General features: G+C 44.6%; 1 protein-coding gene across 1 annotated transcript; it reads left to right on the forward strand.

Annotated features, from left to right (window-relative positions):
* The first annotated feature begins 1,102 nt into the window (after positions 1–1,102).
* On the forward strand, positions 1,103–20,508 carry POLDIP3 (DNA polymerase delta interacting protein 3). Its single transcript, XM_084270433.1, has 9 exons — positions 1,103–1,200; positions 4,972–5,359; positions 7,859–7,936; positions 9,643–9,738; positions 11,607–11,789; positions 16,521–16,598; positions 17,179–17,308; positions 18,168–18,234; positions 18,577–20,508. The coding sequence occupies exons 1-9, from the start codon at positions 1,142–1,144 to the stop codon at positions 18,749–18,751; spliced, it is 1,254 nt and encodes a 417-aa protein (XP_084126559.1). The 5' UTR covers positions 1,103–1,141; the 3' UTR covers positions 18,752–20,508.
* The last annotated feature ends 32 nt before the right edge of the window (positions 20,509–20,540 follow it).

Raw genomic sequence — 20,540 nt, forward strand, 5'->3', positions numbered from 1 at the left:
GGGAGACAGCAGGAAGCAAATAGTGAGGGCTCAGAGGGAAACTGCGTAAGAGATCCTCCTGACAGCTGCCAGAGGAAAGACAGAGCTGCAGTCACAAGCAAAATGCTGTGTTTTAGCCCTGTGTCTCCCAATGAGCAGGGCCCCAGGGGGAACGCTGTGCTGCAAAGTGCATTTTGAGGGAGGCCCAGCAGCACGGGGGCCTGTGTTGAAACCCTGAGCCGCCATCCTGCAGGCACAGACACCGCAGTGTGTGAGCCGAGAGGCAGGGCAGAAGGCGACACCGGCAAGGCACTGAAAAGCTCACCTCGGCCCCAGCCTGCACAAGGCGGCTTTTCCCCTTTCCCTTGGGTTTTGTTGTAGGTTTTTTTCTCCTTAGTCCGATTTTAAATGGCGTGATCCCTCCCACAGAAGCATTCAAAGGCGCTGATAGGGCGGGGGAAAGACCCTCGTTGACCCTTTGAGGTTTTTTCCCCAGGAACTTCAAGTTGTATCGTGGGGGCGGTTCCATGCTCTGCCGCCGAGCTGACGGCGCACAGTGAAAGTCCGGAGCGGAACAGCAACCCGGGGCCTCTCGTTCTGTTCTTTCTACCCGCGGCACTGAGGGTCGGGCAGATCATAGCACCCGGGCATCCCGCGAAGTAAGCGGGTCACCCGGGGACGACCTGTACCCGCGCAAAAATTCCTCTCACATTGGCAGTGAGGACCCGGGCGTCACCCCGGGTCGTTATTTTCCTTACTCATAAGTTTAAGGCATGACCGCTGTTTGCCGGGCCCGTTGGGAGAGCGCTGCGCATCAGCTCTGCAGGTCAGGGCGAGCGGCTCCTCACGCCGCCTTACACCGTACAAGCTAAGCTGTCGCTGCCCTAATCATTCTTCACGGTCTTTTTTTCCATCGTATCCCGCAGAACCGCTGTCACGGGCCGAATCCACACGGGACGTGCTGCAGACGGTATGCAAATGAGGAGCCCGGGCGCCGCTGGGGGTTGTGGGACGCCTTCCCCATGTCCCCGCCCACATCGCCGCGCACTCAGGCGGGGCCAGGGCGAGGGTTGTCTCCTGGGGGCGGGGCGAGGGCCGGAAATATTTTGATGTCAGCTCCGGGGCTCGTTGGCTGCGTCTTATCGTTGGGCCCCGCGACAAGATGGCGGACCTGTCTCTGGACGAGCTCATACGGAAACGCGGTGTGACGGTGAAAGGGAGGTAAGCGGTCGGGAGGGCAGCGCCCCGAGTCCCGCGGCTCTCGGCTGTTCCTCTTCGTCTCCTCTCTGGTCGTTGCGCTCCGGAGGCTGCGGGCCGGAGCCCGCCTCAGCGCCGTTCGGCCCTGGTCCTCGCTCGCGCCCTCCGATTGGCTTAGGCGCTGGTCCGTGGGGCCGCGCTTCTGCTGGCGGTTGGCGGTGGTGGCCGCCGCTCAGGGATGGGGCGGGCTGGGGTCGGGGCGGGGGTCTCCCCTCGCCACCACCCCCCCTCCGCCCCCCTGTGCCTGGCGCTGCTCCTTGCGCTCTGACCCGGCAGGGCGGGCCCCCCCACCGCCTCTCCCCATCCCTTCTCGGAGTCTGCTCGTCTCCCGACGTTTCTCCCCCAGCCCATCGCTTCACTAGTGCCCCCGGCTTGCGTTTTCCCCGCTACCTCCTGCTTCTTCTTGCCGCTTAATCCAGCGCCGCTCCCCAAGCCAGGGTCAGCGGGGCCGCGGCACCCCCACCCTGCAACTCGAGGCCTTTCGGTATCCGCGGTGCCTTATATTTGTACCAGGAGCTGCTGCTGGGCCGCAGGTCTCCGTCAGGCGGTGCCTTGGGGGGTGCCCGGTCCCCCCGCAGCTCCCCGCAGCCGTGCGTTGCATTGTGGGATGGCCGTGGGAGGTGTAGTGGTGCCACAGGGAGCTGTAACTCGCAAAGCTGAGCGGGATCCGCACGGGCGAGGCCGCGGTGGCTTCAGCAGCGTTGCTGTCTCGCCCTTGGAAACTGTAGTATCTGTAGGTAGTTAATGAAACCCCGGAAGATTGTTTGGAGTGCTTGTGCGGATGTGGAGTGTGTTACATGTTAGCTACAAGCTCAGGTGCTTTCTTTGCGGGGCAGTGTCTCTGGTGTGGGCTGGGCCATTTACTCTAGTGCAGCTGTTGGCAGTTTTTATCTGGCTTCTCCTTTGGTAGCTTTTCATCTTCTGTCTTGCAGTAGTCTCTTCAGTGCTGCTGAAAACCTTGCCCATGGATTTCCCCCATCTGTATTACCTAACTATGCCCTTTGTTGTTTTGTGGGGTTTTTTAAAAAATAATTCTGTAATTTAATGGTCGTTGAGGAGTCTTAGACTTTAACTCTGGCTGTGCTTTTGTGTCCAGAGTAGTATTTTGAAAGTTACTTGCTACTAACATATACTAGTAAAACATTCAAACACATTTAAATCCTACTCTAGACAAGGCCTTGGCTTTATGCTCTCATTCGTTTTATCCAGCATGTTTGGAACAGTCTTATGCTGCTTAATATGCCAAGCACCTCCTTTCTCCTTTGTCAAATCCATCTTTAACTCTCACTTCTTCCAGGAATCCTTCCTGCTTTTATTTGCTGAACAATAATCCCTCTGTAGCATTGTAAGAATTTTTGTGCCTTGCATTTCTCTTGTTTGTTGTGTTTAGCTCGTTTCGTGAGATTTCTGAGATAGTTTAACCAGCTCTCACAAAGTCTAGTTAGCTTAGATAACTATATTCATGTTGTTCTGTAGTCTGGGTGAGGTAACAGGAAAGTCTTCACCTGTAAAATGTAGTAAACCACAAAATATTCAGGTCAGAACTGGGAACAATTGAAAGTGAATTAGATGTTTGAGATACCCCTGTGTTTCGGGTGTTGTGGCGCAAAATGCCTGAGCAGCTAACGTTGTTACAGGGTAATCAGTTCTGTACAGAAGAGTGTTACTTAGTAGAATAAACACAAGCCTTCAGATGCAGTGTAATCTTCAGTACAGAGTTTCCTAACTGATTTGTGTTGTTAACAGTTTTAACTCATTCTGGCTTAAGCACAGATACAGGTATTTCTGGTTTTGCTTTGACCTTTTATGCTTATTAAAAAGAGCCACTCATCAAGCCCTTCTGCAGTACTCTAATGGGTTGCTTCCAGCCTCTCTAAATTAATGCTTTTTAATGTTGCAAGGGACAGTTTGTTTTGTGGCTGTTGCTTGTAAGTGCTGGTAGTCTTCCGTATTATTTTGGATATATTTTAGTAAATGGTCTTAGCAGTCATCTTTCTTCTTTCTAGTATGCTTTAGCTCTATGAGAGAGCAGCCATAGGGCTGATTCTTAGCTAGGCAACAAAATGGGACCCCAGTCCTAGCTATCCAGTGGTCTGGATAAAAAAAATGAAATAGAAGAGTGGAGATTCAGTCTTTCATCTGTTGGTTTGGTTTGTTGGGTTTGGGTTTTTTTTTTCAGATCTCACCCCTGAAAATATGAGAGTAAATAATGGTAAGAGTGCAGGGTTAGATTGGGAAATAATGATACAAAGCTGTAGGGGTAATTCACATTGCACTGTCACTTGAATTTGTGTTAGCCTTTGGAGTAGTACAACAAACTTGAGAGATGTACTTTTACATTTTATAATACTGGACAATCCATTTCAGAAAGGGGATGAGCACTGTGGCCCTCTGTAGCTTATTTTGAATTTTAAAAAGCTATCAGCAAGTATATTTTTAGGTACCTTAACTTAAAATTGCTCTTATGACTTTTTTGTCCTTTAAAAAAAAAAAAAGGAACCCAATGGAAAAAGTAAACCTTAAAACATTCTTAAAGGAGGAACCGTATTAAAAAAATAGATAAGCCTTTCCTTTTAGGGGAGATATTGAGAAAGTGAATCAGACCTGTAAAGAGAAGCTAGTTTCATCTTTCACTACATAATGGGCTGCTTATTAGTAATACTTGAGTAGAAATAGAAAAGCTGTCCTTCCTGTGGGCTGTTATCTTTCTGTGCTTGGTATTGTGACAGTGTGCTTAAAGTAAAGGCAGCAGTTCTGTTGGTAGACTAAAGAAGAGGCAGTGATGTTAAAAAGTGATCTTACTATAGGTATTCTTGCTGGTAGTGTCCTGGTTCTGGCCAGGCCAGAGTTAGCCTCCCCAAGCAGTCAGCACAGGTGAAATGAGTTAGCCCAGGCTTTCTCCACACCATCTGACATCACTCCCCTGTGAAAGGGATTGGCTGGGGAGGGGTGCTTCTGTGTGCCTCCAGGGCAGTTAGAGTGTGGCTGGGGTATGGGATGGTCTGGGTCAGTAAGGTACTCTGTGCTGTCACTGGGTGTGAGTGAAATTTGCCATTCATGGTGATTTCTGTCAGTAAACTGTCCCTACCCCAACTCACGGAGGCCCTGTCTGTTTCTCCTCCGGGAGTGAGCGAGTGGTGCTCAGCCACTGTTTGGGGCTGAACCACCCCAGGCAGTTAATTAACTTTGAAACAGGTGACTCTGAACTGAGGTTGGTACTGGTGCTTGGACATCCTAGAATCCAAGCCACTGACACTCCCACAAATCTGAGCTGCTGTCCTGAATTTTTGAAGTCTTGTGTAATTCTGTATTTCCTTTGTAACAGGACATATTATTGTATTACAAAAGGTACTTCAGCAGACCTGTTCAGTCCTAAAGCTGGGAAGTCCTGTTTCTATTTCCCTTTGTCTTCAAAGGTTTCCCCAACGTAGCCAAGCTGTAGGTGAATTTTGTTTAAATATAGTATGGGCTTAGCACAGCTGAAGTCAGACCCTTTGCTTAAGTTTTTAAATGTGAGCTTAAGGATGGATTTGGGAAATCAGTTCCGTAGCTCTTTATGTAGAAAGCAAAATCCAGCATAAAACAGCTTAGGAGCTCTGCTGTTGTATTTGGATGTCTAACCTGAGTAGACTTCTGTGCAGTAATAAAGAGCTTTTGTTTGCAGTAACAAATACTTCTATTGATACTGTATCACTTGTAATGTCTGAAACACTTTTTTTCTTCTTCTTCCCTCAGGCTTAACACGAGGCCAGTGTTTGGAGGTGTAAGGTCTCGCATTGGGGTCCAGCAGAATCTTCTAAACAGATCACCACCAGCTGTCAGCTTCCAGCGGACGTTTGATGCCCGACAGAAGATCGGACTCACCGATGCCCGACACAAACTGGGAGTTAAAGATGCTCGTGAGAAACTGGTTCAAAAGGACGCTCGGTTCAAAATCAAGGGGAAGGTGCAGGATGCTCGAGAGATGCTGAATTCCCGTAAACAGCAAAGTGTTGCTGCTGAAAAGGTGACCAAAGTGGTGGATGCCAGAGAGAAGATCAGCTTAAAAAGGAGCACTCCAGCTGCTATCAGCCCAACTATGGGGACAGTAAATCCAGCCATGAAAATCACCAAAACTATCCAAGTAGGTCAAGTGAGCCACCTCTGAGCCCTTCGGTTATTCTGTTGCAGTCCAGTGGAAATGCTAGTACTTGCTTGACTGTGTTCACCTGTTACAGTAGAAGTGTTGGTGAGACAGTTCAGTCCAGCCTGTAGGGCAGGATTCGGAGCCTTCTGGGTGTCCTTTCAAGCTGCTTGGGGCTTTTTGTAGAATCCCAGCTTTCATTTAAATTTTCATTTGAATTTTGGGCCAAATAATGCTGACAGGAGCACTGCTTCAGTCTTCAGTGGTTAAGTAGTCTCTTCCCAATACTGTTGGAGAGGGTTCAGAGAAAGGCCACGAAGATGATTAGAGGGCTGGAGCACCTCCCCTATGAAGAGAGTCTGAGGGAGCTGGGCTTGTTCAGCCTGGAGAAGAGAAGGCTGCGGGGGGGACCTCATTGCAGCCTTCCAGTACTTGAGAGGAGCTTATAAGCAGGAGGGGATTCAACTTTTTAAAAGGGTAGATAATGGCAGGACAAGGGGGAATGTATTAAAGCTAAAGGAAGGAAGGTTTAAATTGGATATTAGGAGGAAGTTTTTCTATAGAGAGAGTGGTGAGGTGCTGGAACAGGCTGTCCAGAGAGGTGGTGAATGCCCCGTCCCTGGAGGTGTTCAAGGCCAGGTTGGATGGGGCCCTGGGCAGCCTTGTATAGATCCAGGACTGGAGGTTGGTGGCCCTGCCTGTGGCAGGGGGGTTGGAGCTCTATGATCCTTGGGGTACCTTCCAACCCAGACCATTCTATGATTCAAAACACAGTATATTTTTTGCCGTTCTTACTCAACCCCTCTTTGGAAGTCTGATGTAGTGCATTGTCCTGTCTAACTGGTTTATCCTAGTGGTGGGATAACAGTTTAGAATACACAGCTATGTCTGCATCTAGGGACATCTAAAATTTAATGACTCCTCCTGCAATTCCTCTATTTCTACTTGCCAGGCGTTTGGGAAAGCCCTGGCTTCCAGGGAGTGGTTTGATTACACAGTGCATTCATGCTGAGGCCCAAGATGTATTTTCATTGCAGTATAATCAGTTTGGTCACCCTGACCAGCTGATTTCCTTTGACAGTTTTCTATTTTCAGTGAACTCTGAGCAGCATCTGCTATTGAACTAGGTGTGTATTAGGTACAGTGGGTAGGATTAGGAGTTTCCAGACTTTCAGGGTTGTTGTCTGAGGGGTGGTTTTGTTCCTCACCTCACAAGTATGTACCTGAAGTTCCTAGCTTACCTTTCAAGGATCAAGTGTGCTCACACATACCCAGAAAATCATAAAATCATAGAATATACTGAGTTGGAAGGGGCCCATCAGGATGGTTGAGTCCAACTCCTGGCTCCACACAGGAATCTCCTATTCTCATCAGTTTGGAAGCCTAGATGAGTCGTTCTCTGTTCAGCTGTGGGTTTTGCTCAAGAGCATCAAGCATGTTTCTTCTGTAAATTAGCTTAGGAAATTTCCCATTACTCTGCAGGTTTGCAGACAGGCTGACCTAAGAAAGAGAAAGGACTCTTGTGGCAGTAAGAAGGGCTAATCACAGAGCAATACAGCAGTCTGTTCAGTAGTCTTTAATTAGTAGGGTAATTAATACTTGTGCTGTCCTTCTAAGCCAAATCACTGCTATTAGGAGTTGAACATTTTGTACGAAGTTTCTAGGAGTTAAAATGGCTCCCAGCAGCTTGGTACAGCAGCAATTTGCTGACTGGATTTCTTTTTCATGACTTGGTTTGACCTATAGTACTTAATGTTTGTCAGGCAACATAGTGCAGATTTTACTGCCCTTTAGAGTATTTTTGTAGAAAGACCCATTCTTTTCTGTAATTGACAGCTTCCACCTTTTTCAGAAACCAAAAGGGCATTTTTGAGGGAGCTGCTGCTTGATTCCAGTCGCTGATGAGTACAGCTGCATCCCCTGATGACATTTGTTGTGGTTTCCCTGTTTTATGGGATAAAACAGACTGGAGAAGGGTCAGCTACACTGCCCTGTGTAGTTACTTCATTCCAACTTATTCCAACTCTAGTGTACAGGATGTACATCTCCTTTGAACTGTTATGTCCCAGCTTGCTGGATTTGATGGAAATGGATATCTCTGGTTCCACGTAGCATGAAAGAAGAGAATGTTACTTGCTGATTTACCCTATGCCTGATTTCAAACTGGCAGAAGTCTAGATCTAGTCAGTGCTAGCAGAGCTGGAGTTAAGTCCACTTTCCACTGGTCTTGGACTAACACTCAGGTAACATGAATCAGTTTCTCTGTGTGTTCTTAGGTTTAAATTCTTTTAATTAGATATGCTATCTCATATTGAACATATTATGGAAAAAATGGTATTCAATAGCATATTGTGGTCATGTGTTTCAAGAGCAGGAGGCTGAGTTTCGTTTAAACAGTCTCAGGGTTTCAACTAACAGCTCTCATCTTCTGAAATGGGGATCTGGTGGGCTGTAGTGTTTTAATGCTTTGGTTCTTTGGTTCTTTCCCTCTAACTGTAGCAGAAGGCTCCAGTTCCCGGACACTCTCACCCAGCAGGAATGAGGATCAATGTGGTGAACAACCATACACACAAACAGGTGTGTGCCTGCTCTGGTTTTGACCTTTTGTGGGGGAAGGGGGTGTGGTGAAGGTGTACATGAACATTGGCAGATGCAAAGAAGACTTAAAATAGGAAAGAAGAGACATGTTTGGAAGTGCCCTAACAGCTTAGCCCCCTGTTCTCATATCGTTAAGATAATTGGTAATTGAGGTTTTCATTTAATCTAATTCTATATGAATTAGACTGTTATATGAATGTGAAATAGGTATTCCCAGTTTTTATCTGCATGTGCTAACATATTTTTTCTAAAGACTGTGACCTGTATCTTAGTTGTCTTATAAATTTCTCAGTGACACCCCATCAGATGTTCTTGGTTGTTTTGATTCACCGTTCTGCCAGCCCCTTCAGGGAATAGATATGGTAGTTATATAGTTGAGTTCTACAGTGAGGTGGCAGAGAGTACAACCTTCCTGTGAAACCCCAGCTGTGGGTCCCTGCTGGGAACCTGATAGTGAATGATACTGACTGTTGTTCTGATGTACTGTCAAAGTTGCCATATCCCTTATCGAGCAAACTTTGAGGGAAACCTCAGAATTTGTGCTGGCTCTTCTGGGATCAACTTTATAGTCCTTTGTCACACCCTACAGCCTTTCAGCCACCTTAGGTGCTTTCAGAGAGGAATTGCTTGTTCTTATTACTTTTTTTGTGTGTGTGTGTATATATATCAAATATTAAATACTGGGAAACTGGAATTTACAATGTCATGTTTGTTATGGTCTTGGTTATGACAAGTTTATCTATTTCTGTACATTACCTCTACATTGACCTGCTGCCCTCACCTATTGCACTTAAGGGGGAATGCTGTCACTTAAGTGTCTTCATTATTCTGACCTCACCACTATGAGCCATGAATCTGTTTCATTTGACTCCAACTCGAGTGCATTGTCCTGATGACTAGTGTTTTTCCCTTTACTGCACAATTCTCCTCTGTTCCACCATCCCTTTTGAGTTTTTTTCTTCATGGCATTTTTGTGACCTGAACAACTTTCACATTTGTATACCGGAATCTCACTGACTATAAACACCCACTTATTTTACATACTCTCATTGCTAATCCTTCCATTTTTCCTCATCTTTCTATTGAATTAATGGGAAGCAGTCTTGAGTTGTGACTTGTGTTCTGGGCAGTGCCATCGGCGCATAAACTATTTCTTAGAGTCCATGAAAAAATATTTGTCTGTGAGTTTGCCTCAGTATTTTAAGACAGGGCTGTGAGTGTTAAGTTGAACTGGGAAATTAATTATTCATTCAGTAAACCTAGTGCAGTATTTTCTTGTTCTAGGCAGATATGTACTGTGCTGAGGAAAGCAGCCTAATCAGAGGGAACGTTTGGTTCAGATGTATTTGGCAGGCATCTCCTTAATTAAAAGAAGGCATGTGCACAGGCTTCAACTGGAAAGGTTGCTGGGTGCTAAAAAGTATGACACTGAGGCTTTTTTCCATTAAAAATGGAAATCACATGGAGGTCTAGGGATTAGAGGAAATTTGTATACGACTTCAGTATGTCTAGGGAAGCAGCTTTACTGTAGCATTTCTGGAAAAGAGGTATGATAGTTCTTACACTGATAGTTTTTACACTTCATTGCCTGAAGAAGGCTGTAGTCAGGAGAAAAGTGCATATTTTGGAAAGGATATTCAGATTAAATCCACCTTCTTGTAAACTATTACCTTGCTTTTCTTCAGGGTCTGTATGAGATGGAAGATGATGATGAAAGTGTCTCTCCCCTTCCTAGCAAACAGATGAAAATCACCACCACAAACAGTTTCCTGCACAACGCGGTAAGGGGTTATCTGAACAGTCCCCACCACGCCATGCTCACGCTGGGTGGACACACAGGCTATGACTTTACAGGGCTTATGTTCTTTTAAAGTATGTAAGCGATGCTTTCTCCTGAAGTGTTTGTTCTTCATCCCATCCTTTTCTTTGTGCTGATGCTTCTAGTGTTATTTTTGGGACAGACTCCCTTTTAGGCTAACTGTGGTTTTATAGCCCTTTTGCAGCCAGAATGAGTGCTTTCTCCCTTGCTGGCAGGTTGCTGCATGCTGGCTCTCAACTTTCTTCTTGTTGGGGAAGTGTTTTAAACCTATCTTGATAGTGCTTGAGCAAGCAAGCAAGGGAAGCTTTCTGCTGCTTCTGAAGATGAGACATCATAGCAGGAAATACCTTGCCATGCAAAAACCTTACTTGGCAGCTTTCTGGGGAGTACTGGTGCTCTGTAGAAGACGGAATTTGAACACAGACAGATGTAAGGCCCTGCTCCTGGGATGGGATAACCCTCTGCAACATAAGCTGAGAACTGACAGGCTAGAAAGCAGCTTTGTAGGGAAGAGCCTGGATGTCCTGCTGAGTGAGAACCTAAGAATAGGCTAGCAGTGCATCATTTCAGCAGTGAAAGCCAACTGTAGCTTCTGTGTTAGTAAATTATAGCCAGCAAATCAAGGAAGGTAATTATTCCCATGTGTTTGGTGCTTTGAGAATGTACCTGGGGTTCTGTGCCTATTTTGGGGCTTTGTGATACAAGACAGACACTGACAGACTGAAATCAGTGCAGCAGGGTGGTCAGAGGGCTGTGGCACATGATGTGTGGGGAGAAGGTGAGAACACAGTGTCTGGTAAGGCTGAGAAGGCTGTAGTAGGATCTGTCCACTCTCATTGCCTAGTATGTGGGCCTATAAGGCAAAACCTGTGTCCTTTTCAGGAGCAAACACGGAGAAAAATCAACAAATGTGTTGCAGACAAAGAAATTCTAGTTGGGTGGGGGGAGAGTTTTGCAGTTCTCAGGGTGTTGATCAGCATCTGGTACAGGCACCCAGAGATGCTCTGAAATTGCCACTCTCAGGTAACACTGTAAGGCCCTGAGCCAACATAATGTATCTTTGAAGTTAGCCCTGTTTCAGGCATGAGGAAGGGACCTGGGTTTATTCCGTGGTTCTAAGAAAACAAATTCATTTGGCTTTGCTGTCACACAGGCAATATAGTGCAGGGGTTATCCCTCTTTTTTGTTTCTCTTCCTCATGTGTGTATTCAGAATAGAGATCATGGCCATTTGTGATCTTTAAAAACAGCCTTATGGACTGGGATTGGGTTTTGTTTTCCAAAAGTAAATGTGTTATCTCCAGCATTCAGGGCAGTTACCAAGCACAATTTTTAGTCTAGCTTAAACTCAGGTAGTTCTGACTAGCAAGTTTATGGGCTACCTCTTTGTTCACACCCTAGCTTGATGTTTCTGAAGTGTTGCAGTTTGTACTAGGGCAGCTCAATCTTACTGTATTGAGCAATCTTTGCAGACAATTTATAGAGTACTTTAAAATCTTTGGATGAAAGAACTTTTCAAATTTGAATCACACTGAAAAAGTTCATTTCAGATTAATATGAAACTAAAAAGTACTTGTTAGTGACAGAAATGCTCATTTTGGGATAAACATGGTTTTTATGTTTATGCCTGAAAACACTTTTCTAATTTTTTTTTGTTGGGGTTTTTTTGTTGGTGGTCTCAAAGCTGAAGGTCTCCAGCACCGTAGTGGTTTTGACCCTGGGAAGGACATGCAGTTCTTAGTGCATGCTAGTAATGCTCTCCTGCTGTTAGTGCTTAAAGGAGAATGACTTTAGTAGCCTGCAGCTCTCATCTTATTCTTTCTTTCTGTAGACTGGGCTGAGTGGCAATAAATTCTCTCTGTCCAAGACTGTTCCCCTGACTAAAGTGGTCCAGAACGATACATACACAGCTCCACCTGCACCTCCCTCTCCTATGCGGACAAAGGCCTTGACAAACATGTCCCGGACCTTAGTGACAAAGGAGGAGCCTCCAAAAGAACCAGCACCTGTTGAGGTGAGCTCAGGGTGTTGTTCCAGCTTATTTACCTGGTGTGCAATATGCCAGTATACACAGAGAAGAGGTATTTTAGTGCCTGTTTGCACAGATGTGGGTTCCTGTCCCAAGGCAGCACACTAAAGCTCCAAACCAATGGTGGTTTATACACTTAGTATAATTTGTGTTTCTACTGCATGTGTATTAGTTATCATTGTATGTTTGGTTAAAAAGCCTTTGCCTCATATGTTAGAAGGATTAGGCATGTGTGCTTTCTTCTGAATCGGTGGTGTAATTAGGGTGAGTGGTCCATGGGCCAGTGGTTACAATCTACCCCTGTTGGAATAATCTTTCCCCTAGTTTCCTCCTCCTTTAGCAATCTTGAGGGATTCTTCCAGGTTTGTTGGTCAGACTAACAGTGCTTCAGTTATGTCTTCTGACAGTCGCCTGCGTTGTGTAGATAAGTGTTAACTAACATGGGGTACGTGCTGTACCTGATTTTGATGCAACAGTTTCCTCCCTTTGAGACTTAACAAAATCCTATGTTTTGACATAGGATTCTTTAATCATTTCCTGTCCTTTAGGGTGCACTAGATCTGATTTGATTATTTCTTCTTTTCCAGTAAATTGAGGTCTCCATGGAATGTGGAGATCCTATTTTATTTATTTAATTCTTTATCATTTGCACTACTCCCACTATGAAGTGAGGTAAGATATTTCTTCTGGGACGCCAAATCTGCGAATTACTTCTTTTAATGTTTCCTTAATTACTTCTCTTACCTTATTGGTGCAACAGGAGAAAGTTTCGGGCCAACCAGAAACAGTATCCACTAATAAATGTCTACACAGGTTACATCTAGGTAATTCTGAACAATCTATTTGTCAGTAGTCCCTGGGCATTGTTTCTCATTTTATATTTTCCTCTGTTATTTTGGGGCTTTTTTCTGTTTGTTTTATTAGCACAGCATATTATACCTTTTAGTACTATGTCAGCAATACTTTAGTTTTGGTCCTATGACGTTTTTAGCAACGACTAGTGCATCAGAACCCATATGCATTTCTTGGTATATTTTTTTTAGCACAAATTCCATTGTCCTTGTAGGGATTGAAGGTTGTTTTAAAGGTGTTTCCACACCATCCTTGTTCAATTTTGGTCTAATCTTCCTTTTTGGATCCCATTTTTTTCAGAGCTGTTCCTTTGCAGCTGTATCAGCTCTCCGATTTATTCTTTTTGGTGTGCCCAGCAATGAATTACTTTGCAACTTTTGTTGGCTGTAGTACAGCTTGTAGCGATTTCATAATCTCAGTTCCATATTTAGCAGGGTTCCTTGTGAATTCAGAAGTCCTTTTTCTTTCCAGATTGCTCCATAAGCATGGGCAACTCCAAAGGCATATTTTCAATCTTTGTAAATATCAGCTCTTTACCAGTACTTATTTCTAAAACTTTAATTAGAGCAATCAACTCTGCTGTTTGGGCTGAACTATTATAGGGTAAAGGTTCAGTTTCCAGAACATGGTCTTTGGTCACTGCTGTATATCCAGCACATTGTCCTCCTCTGGACATAGAACTACTTCCATCTGTGTATAAGTCCTAGATCAGAATCACTAAGAGGAGTTTCTTGCACTGGAATGACTGGGTTGATTGTTGTCACACAGTTGTGTTTTAATTCACTTTGTTCTGAGATCAGTAGCAGAATTGCAGGATTTCAAGTGGTACGACCTGTTCCAGCAATACAGCCCAGTACATGGCCCATCTGTTAGGAGAAATCCAATGGTGTCCCTTCTTTTTCAGGAAAAAGATCACAGCACTGGGTACAAACAGTTACAGGTTGTCCCAAGGTCAGTTTTCTGGTTTCTGTAGTTAGTAGGCTGTCCTTTACCAACATCATTTAACTGTTCAGAGAAATACCCACTCTTCCAGGTTCCCAGCGATTGAGCTCGGACTCCCGAGGCCACGTGTTGCCTCTCATGTACATATAACTGGAGGGGCTTTTCTAGATTTGAAGTCCTAATGCAGGAGCTTCCATCAGTCTTTTTTCTTTCCATCTTCATTTGACAGTCCATTCCAACAGTCCTTTGAACCCTTGGTGGCAACATATCGTGGTTTAGCAATCAATCCAATCTTAGGAATTCACAACTGATGCCATCCACCTATGCCCAAAAATTCTCTTAGCTGTTTTTTGATGTTGCTCTACCAATGCCTCCTCTGTCTTGGCATAATTTCAAATCTCAGATATTAGATGCTATTTTTTGCTATCTGTGCTTTTTTCTTAGAAACATGATATCCTGCAAGTCCCCCAAAAATCTACACTAATTGTAGGTTCTAAACATTCATTGTAATTACTTGAGGCAGTTAATAAATCATCAATGTACTGTGCCACAAATAGGTGCCCATTATTACTTTCCCAGTGTTGCAGGCCTCCTGCCAATGCACTACCAAATAATGTTGGGTTGTGTTTTTAATGCATTCTAACACCATTTAGTCATTTGTCCAGTAGTCAAGATTTCTCATTCAAAAGCAAAAATGAGCTGAGTCTGTTCATCCACTAGAATGGCAAAGAAAGCATCCTTTTAATCTAAAACTGTAAAATGCATGTTAGTTTCAGTGATGGAAGTAAATAATGTATACAACTTTGTTACCACAGGTTGGACAGGTAACTGTCCAACTAGTAATTTCCTGCAAGTCTTGTACCAATATTCTTGAGAATTAAGCTTTCTTACTGTCAAAATGGGGGTATTAAATTCAGATTGGTATTCCCATACTAGTCCATATTCTAAAAAAGAATTGAGGGTATTGTTTCCTTCTTACCAGCTGGGCTCCAAATTTCAGTTCCGTGCTGAAATTGGAGTAACATCTATTTGTTGGTCCCAGTTTCCCTGATGCCCATACCAGTGGTACTGCAGCATCCAGTGCTGCTTCTGGAAGATCTGTATCCTCATCCTTTTCAGTTTGTCAGCTAGTACATCTCTGCTTTCCAGGCATTTTTCTGGGGGAACGTGCGACAACCAAATGTCCAGAAAAGTTTATTTGTGCATTTAACTTGCATAACAAATCTCATCCCAACAGTGGCAAGGGGCACTCGTGTATAGAGAAATGAGTTACCATGGTGTTCCCAATAGCACACTCCATTGGTTATAAACAATGATCTTTGAATTCTTTTCCTGGTGGCACCAGTTCTACTAGTTTAAATATTATTTAAAGGTCCCTTGCAATCAGTAATTACTCCACTATCTATTTTTTTTTAAATCTATTTTTAAAAGTCAACTGTTTTATACCTCACTTTTACTGGAACTAGATATGATGATCAGCTGGGGAAAATTTTAATAGATTCTTCTGCTCCTCTTCAACCTAACTCTCTTTCTGCCAGTACCCCGGTAGCTGCTTATGTTCCTTTTTTTTTCCTGTGGACAATCTTTTTCCAGTGTCTTCCTCATTTACAATAGGCATGCTGATTTATTCCTACAGGAATATCATAATAGCTTTCTCTGGTATTTCCACAACCACCTCCTTTACCTCTAAATCCTCTAAAATTTTCTTTACACCTCCCTCTTTTGTCCTTCTGATAAGGTGGCCGACAAGGAAGCTTGTAACTTTTATTTTGATTTTACTTTTCTTTCACCTCATCCTGATTGTTACAGACCTTATAGGTAACTGATAACTGAGATGTAGCCATACCATCAGCACCATCTATTACTTGTAATTTTTTCCTCTTTATCAAAAGCATCTTGACCAATAAACAGCCCCATTCCTCAAGGTTCAAATTAGTAATCTTTCATATAAGACAGGTGTAGGCTCTTTGTGTTCTTAACTAACACAGGGTGGTGGTGTACAATGGACATCTTTATTGGCAGTAGTTTTACTTTAAATTACATGCTGCATCTGATTTTGCTGTAACAAGGGAAGCAGGTGATGCTCTTAAACATCTGAAACTTGCTGTTCCTCAGTCATGTGAGCAGCATCCACCATTATTTCTGGACTGCACCAAACTTACTCTGATAACTGCAAGCCACGTCCCAAGAATTTGAAACCTGTCTAAACATCCTTCTTATCAGAGTTTGAGAGACTGGGAATTCTCAGAGCATTTTGTGGCTCTCAACTTTTCTCTCTAGCTCATGGTCCTGGAGGAATCCATGTTACAGGAAGGTGGTGTTTGGATGCTCCTCGGTGGCCTCTATGTCCTGAGGAATAGTGTTTTAATGGCACTAGGTATGTCTTCTCTCCTGTCAGCAAGAAGAAAAACACAGTTCTTCCAAATGCAGCTTGCTGTCCACACAAGATCTCTTGAGCAATTTGTATATAACCTACCTGGAATTGCTTTGCCAAACTGCCTGCTGTTGGGTGCAGGTAACCCATAAGGTGTTCCCAGGCATGTTGAGTTCAGCATGCTCTTGAAGGGCTGGGGCCATATTTTTGGGGTTTGCTGGCTGGTGTAGACCGCAGCAGAGACATTGTGCTTAAGTTTGGGCATAACCAGAGAGTATTGTGTATGTATGTGGGTTGTTAATGTTATACTTTGGAGTAGAAGAGAGAAGTTAGCATGGAAAATGGATGGAAAAGGGGCCCTTCACCATCAGATGAGCTGGGCTTTTGTCAAGATTGATACTTCCTGTTGCTAGCTGCAGGTCTCTCCTCTGTGTGTGTGTACAGGCTTTCCTAGACATCCCTTTAGTGGCCTTTTTATTGCTTCTGCTGTGCTGTCTTGCCTGCTGCATTTCTGATCTTTTCTGAGATGCATTTGTTTGTGTTGGCAGCTGGCATTCAGTCCTCTGGAAGGCACAAAGATGACTGTAAACAATCTGCATCCTCGAGTCACAGAAGAAGACATTGTTGTGAGTGTTGCTTACTGCCAAACCATGGATGAATGATGCTTCCATCCTTTATCCTGCCTTTCTTGATAAATCAGTTGTTCTATGGTGAATGTATTAGTGGTCTATGACATAGACTTGCTTTCCCTCCAAAAACATTGAAGGTTCCAGATTGGCTTGGGGTTTGTTCACATTTTTAAAAAGCATGCTTGAGAAGACAAAAATCCAACTCCTAGGGTGTACTGAAGGTATCTGTTATCACTTAGAACAGTTCATGCCCAAAGATTCTTGGCATTTCCCTTGAATGTATGCCCCCATCCAAATTACCTAGGTGCTTCCATACCCAATTGGCTGAGAATAAGCCTGCTCTTCAGGTGTGATGAACAGTAGGGCACTGGCTTTGAACTTGTCTGCTTGTGCAACCTGTATTACTGATGCCAAGTACTTGTACTGCAGGAAACACAGTAAGTGTCAAGATTCTGCCGTGCGTTTACTAAGCAGGATGAATGATGCACTTCAGAAGCTTGTCCTGTCTCACTGGGTGTCTTTGGTGGAAGTGACACCTGTGATGTGACCGTGGTCATGACTGGCTCTCTACCCACAGGAGTTGTTCTGTGTGTGTGGCGCTCTGAAGCGAGCCCGGCTGGTGCACCCCGGAGTGGCTGAGGTAGTCTTTGTGAAGAAAGAAGATGCTATCACAGCATACAAGAAATACAACAACAGGTGCTTAGATGGTAAGTTTGAGGCCAGAGTTGCATTTAGAATAGATAAATTGACAACTTTTCCACCTCAGTGGAGTTCAAAAGCATCTCGGATGTTCATATGCCACCACAAGAGAGCACATGACAGAAAATCAGTTTGAGACAGGCACTACAATGTGCTCCTATGTAACTAGCTGAATATATGCACAGTTTAAGTGGAATTAAAACACCAATGTTTTCCTAGAACCAGAATGCTCAAAGCTAGAGGCAGGTTCTTGGCGAGTGCACTGGTTTAACTTGCAGATTAAAATTCTTTTATTTCTGATGCGATGCAGAGCTAGACAGGCCTTAGGAAGGCTTTGCCTGTTTCCAAGATACCTGCTTGCAAAGTACAAGTAAAACTAGTTTTGCAGAAGTCTCAAGACATTGTCAGGGATATTTTGAATTGAACTTGTAGAACAGTTATTATGAGCTTCTCCATAAACTTCGAACAATGCAATTTTTTAGTCTGGATCCACCTGCAGTATTATTATAGAGTGCAATTAGCTGTTAATTCTTAGCTGGAAATAGATGCTTTTTCTCTGGATGAGTGACATGTTATGAATGTCATATGAGGAGCAGACAGCTGACAATGGGAGATTCTCTTCTGTTTCTGCAAAGGGGTTTGTACCTATCCGTAATTTTTTCATTAGTGTGATTCTCTATATTGTACTGAATGTTTCTGTAGCTCTTCTGTTGCTGTGATTTTAGCAACAAAAGATCTACCAACTATGATTTCTCTTGTTTTCCCAGCATGTGGAACTCTATTGCTTGTACTCTTGTGTGCTGTTTCTGAGGTCTTGCCTTAGTACAATTCTGATAGAAGGACTTTTCCTATTGTGTTTCTGTTCAGGTCAACCAATGAAATGCAATCTTCATATGAATGGGAATGTCATCACTTCAGACCAGCCTATATTGCTGTAAGTACCCTTTGGGTAGGGGGAAGAACCAGACACATTTGCATGTTCTGCATTGAAAGAAAACTTAAGGGGAGAGGAACTGTTGACATATTGTCTCTTGAATGTCTTCTTCCTTTTCCTTTCCATGGCGCTCAGCTGAGTGCAGTATGGCTTGACTCCATAGTTTTCCACCCTTGATTCAAAATGAGTCTGAGATGAGGAAGTTTTCTTGTGAGGGAAGCATATTTAAAACTTTTATATCTTAATATTGCTAAGGGGGCAACACCAGTAAGAGAAAATTCGGATAAAGAGATCATATCTCACCATGAAACAAAATTTAAACACTGCTTTTTTAATCCCCAGCCGATTGAGTGATACCCCTTCAGTGAAGAAGGAAGGGGAACCACGACGCTCGAGTGCAAGCGCCTCCTCAAATCCCCCAGCCGAAGTGGACCCTGACACTATCTTGAAGGCACTCTTCAAATCCTCAGGGGTCTCTGCCTCTGTGCAGCCCACAGAATTCAAAATTAAACTCTGAGAAGGGGAAGCAAGTAGTGGACTGGAAACTCATTTGTTGGGAAATGAGAAATGTGCAGGAGTGCAGATGTTATTTGCATTTACCTGCCTTGAATTTTTTGTTTTCTATGATCGCTACCTTACTGTACAGTAGTGTTTCCTCTTGTGTGTGTACTTTCTGTTTTCATAGTTGGAGTTCTCTTCCACGATTTTTTTCCAAAAGAATAACTCCCCTTTCTGCCAGTAATGTATTACCAAGCATATACCATGTAACTCCCTCCTTTTCTCCAAAGCCCCTAGTGGCCATTAAAAGTGCACATAGACTCCAAGGGAAGGAGTGGTGATCCTCCTCTCTTCTGACTGACCTTTAACTAAAAGGTGTATCCCCTTGATTACCAACAGGCACGAACACAGCACTGTTTGCTTCTGAAATGGCGCTGGGTGTAAAGTCAGGTGTGGCTTCACGCAGGAAGCACCATCTTGCATCTCTGACCTGTATGCATTCAGTAGTGTATTACTGCATTCCATTGGCTGTTTTCCTGCTCAGCAGCTGTGACATTTAAGAAGTGTGGAAAAGCTGAGCATCCCGCTGTGTATACTGGCCAACAGAAGCGTCGGGCAGAAAGGATACACGCACGAGTGCACCATCCATTGTGCTATGGGAGGGATCCTTCAGCTCTGGCAATGCAGAGAGGTGGCAGTGGGGCAATACTCTGGCATGTGTACAGTGAATCTGTTAGCTCTGTAGGGTTGGGTCTCAGTTGCACTCTCCTCCCTGGATCAAGAAGTAAGAACCAGGCTGTTTGGAACTAGAGGAAATCAGCGTGCTTTGCTCCCATTAGACTATTACATCCTTCTGCTGATGCAGGGACATAATTATTTTCCTTACCCTCTGATTTACCTGGTCTCCTGTAACAAGGAGCTGGTGCCTCTTTCAGGTATTACTACGCAAGCAGCAGTCTTGTCTTGTGCCTGGGACCTCCCTGTGGGAGATGCAGTGTGGGCAGTGTTCGGCTGCTGCTCAGGCACGCTGCTGGCGTGTGTGGCCTTGGAGGATGACCGCTGCGCTTGGCGGCTGCGGGGAGCGGCTTTGGAGAGGGGAGCGGTTGGCGCTCAGCACGGAGCGCTCGGGAGCGCAGCCCCGGGCAGCGCGGCGCGGGGGCGGCGGGGCGGGGCGGGTCAGCCCCCGTGCGGAGCCGCGGGCCGCTAGGTGGCGCCGCCAGCACCGGCTGCGCTAGCCCGGCGCCGGTGGCGCGGTGCTTCAGGCCCCTGTAGCGCCAGGCGTTCGGCCTTGGTTGTGTTCCGGGAGAGGAAAGCCAAGAGACGCTTCCAGAAACTGCCTGGGCTTTGGATTTGATCCTTCCAGCTAGGAGACTGACATAGCGATCCGTTCTATTCAGCTCCACTGAACTGTAATGGACTCGCTGTAACCGTTGTAGGTCCAGACCCCGTCTCTTGGTCACCCCAATGTTTCTTTTGCTTCCTTGTTCTGTATTAACTCTTTGCTCTATCTAGCTGGTGCGAACCATCCCTCTATCTCACTGTATCCCTTTTAGCCATGAACTGAGGACTTGGCAGGACGTGTTTTTCTCCGGAGTACTCTGGCTTGGAAGCCAATGACACCGCTATTGGTAGGGTACTTCGTGTGAACAGCAGATGTTTGTAGGGGAGGGGACCTAAGACAGCTGTTCTCCTTTTTTAGATTGCCCATCAAACACCTGTGTTTTAATAAAAATGGGGGAGGGGGAGGAAACATTATGGGATGGAGAAGATAATGTATTATCTGTTTCTGAATAAACGTTTGTTATACA

The sequence above is a fragment of the Gallinula chloropus genome (assembly GCF_964237585.1).
Source record: "Gallinula chloropus genome assembly, chromosome: 1".
NCBI classification, from domain to species: Eukaryota; Metazoa; Chordata; class Aves; order Gruiformes; family Rallidae; genus Gallinula; species Gallinula chloropus.

Coding starts and splice junctions, on each gene's coding strand:
- POLDIP3 (XM_084270433.1), top strand. CDS start 1,142: ATGGCGGACCTGTCTCTGGACGAGCTCATACGGAAACGCGGTGTGACG. Junction 5,360..7,858: donor AAATCACCAAAACTATCCAA/GTAGGTCAAGTG, acceptor CTCTAACTGTAG/CAGAAGGCTCCAGTTCCCGG. Junction 9,739..11,606: donor ACAGTTTCCTGCACAACGCG/GTAAGGGGTTAT, acceptor TTCTTTCTGTAG/ACTGGGCTGAGTGGCAATAA.